The sequence below is a fragment of the Lolium perenne genome, chromosome 2 (assembly GCF_019359855.2).
Source record: "Lolium perenne isolate Kyuss_39 chromosome 2, Kyuss_2.0, whole genome shotgun sequence".
NCBI classification, from domain to species: Eukaryota; Viridiplantae; Streptophyta; class Magnoliopsida; order Poales; family Poaceae; genus Lolium; species Lolium perenne.
The window spans coordinates 46,116,147-46,122,112 of record NC_067245.2 but is presented as its reverse complement, the minus strand read 5'-3'; the positions used below and the strand labels follow the sequence as shown (position 1 = coordinate 46,122,112).

At 43.8% G+C, this 5,966-nt stretch overlaps 1 protein-coding gene across 1 annotated transcript; it reads left to right on the top strand.

Annotated features, from left to right (window-relative positions):
- The first annotated feature begins 815 nt into the window (after nucleotides 1–815).
- Nucleotides 816–5,024, top strand: LOC127331991 (pectin acetylesterase 2). The gene is made up of 12 exons (XM_051358239.2): nucleotides 816–1,405; nucleotides 2,299–2,381; nucleotides 2,510–2,639; nucleotides 2,805–2,878; nucleotides 3,115–3,201; nucleotides 3,289–3,413; nucleotides 3,532–3,592; nucleotides 3,780–3,833; nucleotides 3,908–3,985; nucleotides 4,078–4,183; nucleotides 4,268–4,413; nucleotides 4,576–5,024. Exons 1-12 carry the CDS (start codon nucleotides 1,231–1,233, stop codon nucleotides 4,693–4,695), a joined length of 1,239 nt encoding a protein of 412 aa, XP_051214199.1. The 5' UTR covers nucleotides 816–1,230; the 3' UTR covers nucleotides 4,696–5,024.
- The last annotated feature ends 942 nt before the right edge of the window (nucleotides 5,025–5,966 follow it).

The following is a 5,966-nucleotide window of genomic DNA, read 5'->3' as shown; positions in this document are numbered from 1 at the left end:
AAGAACAACTCTGAAAATGGGCCGAAACCGAAAAATTCCGGCAACAATACGGGTAAGAGGCCCAGAACGGAGCCCGAACTCGCGGCCTGCCTCGTAAAACGGGCCGTATAGGGGAGTTTGGTTTTCCAAACCCTACTCCCCTCCGCCGCTAGCACTCGCTCCGCCGCCGCCAGCCTCCACTCCGGCGAGCAATTCCGCCGCTGCCACCACCACCCCTCTCTCCGCAATGGCGTGCGCAAGACGGAGCGGTAGGGGAGGGGACCGAATCGGCGGCGGGAAATCGCGATCGCATCCATCGGGTGTGCGGTTGGAGGCGGACCGCGCGAGGCAGGCGCGCTCCGATGGAGCTTGGGAACGTGCGGTACGCAAGTGGCCGCGTAGGTGACTAATCCGCGCGGTGACTAAAAACATTTAAACTGAACAGTTTGGGAGACCGAACTTCGTATTTTCGTTTAGGATAAATACGGGCACTAGAGATGCTCTAACCATACCAGTAGTGGCACCAGCGCTGCAACTAATCAGCTCGTACTTGCATTTAGAAAAACAGCTCGTATTAAAGCAGTATTGATGTCAAAAATTGGACAGAATGAAAATGTCGTTTGAGACGCGTTCGGTACCTGAACCATTCGGTGAAAAATCCGCGGGAGTCCAAACATTCTGCTCCAACGAAAGCATAAGAAAATGCCGACATCTCGGACGGACTGTTTATGATTTTGCGCGTCAGATAATAAAAACCAGCGGCCGGCCGCAGCCCTGCACGCAGCTGCCTGCAATCGAGGGAAGGCCCCCCGAAAAGCAGTAATTGCAATCACAGTTCCCCCGAGCTTTTCACTTCTTCTGGACTGGCTACTTCTTCTACTACTCGCTTTTCCTTTCTTCCTCCCCCACTCCACTCGAGAGATGCTTTGCTTCGCAGATGTAAATCGCAGCACCGAGTAAACACCTCCCGCGTTTACACTGCGGTGCGCCACAGTTGTAGCATCGCCGCATCGGGGCACAGAATCTCCAGAAGCGGCCGCTTTTCTTTTGTCAGCCATTGTCCATTGCCCATTGCCCATTGCAAGCCAGCTAGCTACACTTGCTGCCGCCGCGTATAAGTTCCTTTCTCGCTCGCTTTGGCCACCGCCGCCGATCTCTTCCTCCCCTCCCTTTCCAGATCCGTTCCTCCCACACTCCCAGCTTCCAGCACTCTCACTCACCTCCCCTCCTGTGAGGAGGGAGAGAGAAGTCATGGGTTCTTGGGCCCTTCTTGCCCTGGTTCTTGGCTTCCTGGCCGGAGCAGCGGGTGCCTCCGAGCCGTGGTCCAACGGGACGCAGGTATACTACACCAATGGCAACTCCGGCGGCGGCAACGGCGCCTTCGTCGGCCTCACGCTCATCCAGTCGGCGGCCGCCAGGGGAGCCGGTAAATCTCTCCTTCTCCAACAATTATTCCCCGTATATGTTAGTACTAGTATTTTTCTTGATGTTGCAAAGATTAGTTTTCTACTGGCAATGTCACGTGGGATGGGTTATTGAGCTGCGTGACCCTTGTCACTGCTGTTGTGTTGACCCTGGTTCGGTTCGGTCAGAGTATACTACCTTGTATCTTGAGAGATTGTGACTGCTCGTGTTATTTTTCTTTCCTTCTTCAGTATCCCCTTGTATTTAGATGCTCTGCTGATTGAGTGATCATGCAGTCTTATCCTTGTACTGTCATTTGGTAGTGTGATTAGACTAGTAGTGGCATGTGCCATGTGCGGATCCTGATAAATATATGCATGTGGATCTAGCCTTACCTTCCTAGTGCTTGACATCATGGATTTTTGTTACCTAATTTGGTATTGGGGGGCTCAATGTCATCTGTTGCCTGTGAATTGGGTAAGTGTTGATTGTGCATGATTGCTTGGCGAACTTGGTAAATATACCAGAGATTCTAAATGAATCGGTACCTTTAGGTTGTAAATTCCTCAAGATTTGAAGTATGGTGTTGATTGATTTATTAATGCATGTTACGATGACTCTGTTTGTCTAAAATTAATCAAAATAGTTTCCTAGAAAAATTAATCAAATAAAACCTGGTTACGGCAACTACTATTTTGAACCTTTCAAATAAATGAAATGCCATGTGCATCATATTGATACAGAGTCTGGGCAATGCCCCATTTCGATTTTTTTTGTTGAAGTATTAAGTACTTTAGGAGCAATTCTTTCTTTCACATCAGAATTTGAGTATGCGTAGGTTTCTTTTTCTAGATTATAGGAGTAGCATAGTAGGCTGGTAAATGTGGATGCTTACTTCCATGACAATCTTTACAGTATGCTTGGATGGAAGCTTGCCGGGTTACCACCTACACCGGGGATCTGGATCGGGGTCAAATAATTGGCTTGTCAACCTGGAGGTGAGCAATAAACTATGATTCACATATATGCAAGCTGATAGATCAATTTGAGTTCCGTGTAGATTAGTAGGAGAGTGAAAATTGTCTGCTTTAGCCTTGGTTGATGGTGATTCTAAATCGAATTCCAGGGTGGAGGCTGGTGCAATGATGTTAAAAGCTGTGTGTACCGCAAGAGCAGTCGGCGTGGGTCATCAAATCACATGGAGAGGCAGCTCCAGTTTACAGGCATAATGAGTAACAGACCTGAAGAAAATCCAGGTATTCTTCTAACCAAATAACATGTTTTTCGCACAAAGAAAAACATGTTTTGGACTTGTCATGTGTTGTTGTTACTACTTCCTTGACCCCAAAACGAAGATAACGGTAGATTACTCAGTTGTAATTTTTGTTCGAGAATTGTAATGCTGTTTTCTTATCTTCTAGATTTCTACAACTGGAACCGAGTGAAGGTTCGGTATTGTGATGGTGGATCCTTCACTGGTGATGGGGCTGACGCGGTTAGTGAAAATCACATCTCTATGCATGGTGATAGACCCTTCTTCATTTTAACAATTCCACAAATGAATACGTATATTTTTTGTGACGAAATGAACATGTATATATTTTTTGTGATGAAATGAACATGTATATTGATTATTTAATCACATTTTCACTCAAAAGAAGTAAATTTTGTATGGTGATTCCATTTTCTTTACTAAGCTACATTGATTCATTTCTGAATTTCTGTATCTAGGCTTCAGGCCTTTATTTCCGAGGTCAGCGTATTTGGCAGGCTGCTATGGATGACCTGATGGCCCAAGGAATGCGTTCCGCTAGTCAGGTGTTGATCCTTCCAGAGTTAAAATCATTTTAGTAAATAGCTTTTGGGAGATCATTTATGTTTACATGTTGCAGTTTGATACCTCAGGCCCTTCTTTCTGGATGCTCTGCTGGGGGTGCTTCTACCATACTTCACTGTGATGAGTTCCGTGGACTGTTTCCGTCAAATACCAGAGTCAAGTGCCTTGCAGATGCTGGAATGTTCCTTGACGCGTATGTTCACATATCTAGGCGAATCTCTGCTTTTATATGATCTTTGTTACCATGAAAAGGACGTGCTATTTCAACCTCAGTTCAAATGCATGTTAAGGTGATACATTACCATTTTCAGTGTTGATATTGCTGGTCGTCGGGGAATGAGAGAATTCTTCAATGGCATCGTGAGATTGCAGGTACCTGCCATTCTGTCAGACATGATTTTCTGAATAGTTTGTGATAATTCATTGTTGGTACTTGGTACTATCCTTCTTCTAACGGTGGTGCTACTACTAATTATGTTTGAGTTAGACTATTCATGTGCTGACAACAATATCTTCATTTTCCTGATGTTACTTGTCAAATTTTTAATAAAAAATGCAGGGTTCTGGAAGAAGCTTGCCCAGATCTTGTACCTCTCGCATGGATAAAACCTCGGTAAGGAAAAAACATCCATAAATACCTACGGGTTTTTCTCGACATATGCTTTTCCTAACTGTTCCTCCATACAGTGTTTTTTCCCACAGAACGTGCTGCCAAACATGCAAACGCCGACTTTTATTTTGAACACTGCTTATGACGTGTGGCAGGTACCTGCCAGACATTTAACCCTTTGATTTAACATAAATGAATCTGACAGCTAGAATATTCAATGAAATAATATTTGCCTGTATCTTTCCAGCTTCAAGAAAGTTTGGCCCCCAAAACGGCTGATCACCAAGGTCTGTGGGAAAGATGCAAGCAAAATTATGCTTCTTGTAGTGGCAATCAACTTCAGTTTTTAAATGGTACGTCACTGCATTCTCAGATCTTCTGATCCATAATCCGTCAACTTAAGATTAGATTGGATGATCTCTCTATGTATGATGCAGGCTTTAGGGATGAAATGCTTAATGCTGTGAAGGGTTTCTCCGGGTCAGGGCAGAATGGGGTATTTATCAACTCATGTTTCGCCCATTGCCAGAGTGAGAGACAGGATACATGGTACTCAGGCAACTCTCCTCGTCTTGGTAACAAGGTATGCACACACTGATATGCACCCGCCCCTCCCCTGTCTAAACATCATTCACTGCACACAATGACGAAAATAACACACAATTACATCTTAGAATTTGATGGCAAAACAAGTCACCTGGGCGTTAGCCTGATGAAACTTCCTCTTATTCTATTTGGCACGCAGAGAATCGCTGAAGCGGTCGGTGACTGGTACTTCGAGAGGGGCAACGCCAAGTACACCGACTGTGCATACCCTTGTGATGGCACCTGCCATCACATTGTGTTCAGGGGGAGACATCTTTAAGACCATCATTCTTTGACACCAACAATTTAGGTGTTGAAAACCCAGTGAGTACAACCTAAAAGGAAGGTATAGATAGAAGATGGGTGCAAGTTCTTGGCTTGCCCGGTGTCCATCGCTTGATATGATAGGGCAGGACCTCACACGCAAACGCGATGAGGCCTCTGTGTTATTTTAGTTTCACATATCAATTCTTTACATTGCCGATTGCCATTCCCTTGATGTATCTGAATATTTGGACAATACTGGTGTATAACCTTTACATATTTATTATGGGTTGAACGTGATAATGAGAATAATGTGCTAATGAGAAATGCAGCCATTTCTATCTATATCCATAGGCTGAGTGTGGGCTCTCTATGCTTGTATCGTCTTTGATGGGACGTTCTAAGTATTGTGAACTAAACGAGATAAAGATAGATTGGTTTAGGCCGTGATGGTAAAGGATGATATCGCATCATTCATTAATTCAAGATCCGTGCTTTATTTATCAAGGCTCAAGTTTTTACCTTGCATGCATTTAATGAAGCACTAATCATTGTAGCCCCATTGCATGTTGACTAACGGGTCCATTAACTCCTCACAGAATTCACTTGCAACTAGCAATGTGCACTCCTGAGTTAGTTAGTGCATTTGAATAATCTATTTTTTTGGATACTATTACAATTTTTATATAAATACGTGCTAATCTTGATGCTCATCTTAATGCTCATGATTTCATCCTCGCGTTGCCAGGTTCCAAACGTGCACGTCGCTCGAGTGCTCATCTATTCTACCAAACCGTGTCAGCAAAATCTCTACTTTTACATCACTAAGAGTGCACTATATCATAGCCCCTTTGATTTGCATGGTCCAAAGTATCAGAAAAAGAGGATTAGAAACATGATAGATGGATTAAAATAGCAAGCCATCTTGAATTGTACTTGATATGAGCTGTGTTTGGTTGAGTTACGGTAAGAAGAGAAATATAGGAATTTCCAATCATGACTACGACAAAGAAAGCTTAAAAAATACCTATAGTACTGAACGACAGTTTATCAAACAGTGAAGGCTAGAATGAGAAAAAAAATTTCACTTGTGGCACGCTACTTCATCTTCCAAAGTAAGCCTTCAAGAAGGAATGAAGGATGTCACGCGCACAATGATGCTGCTTGATCTTGTCAGTGAATGCCGGATCAAGGGATTTTTCAATTATACGGTCAAGTGCACCCTTTCTTGACAAGATTCACCATGTTAGATTAACTCATCGTCTAGGACGCATACCCGAGGATCAT

Coding starts and splice junctions, on each gene's coding strand:
- LOC127331991 (XM_051358239.2), top strand. CDS start 1,231: ATGGGTTCTTGGGCCCTTCTTGCCCTGGTTCTTGGCTTCCTGGCCGGA. Junction 1,406..2,298: donor GGCGGCCGCCAGGGGAGCCG/GTAAATCTCTCC, acceptor CAATCTTTACAG/TATGCTTGGATGGAAGCTTG. Junction 3,834..3,907: donor CTCGCATGGATAAAACCTCG/GTAAGGAAAAAA, acceptor TCCTCCATACAG/TGTTTTTTCCCACAGAACGT.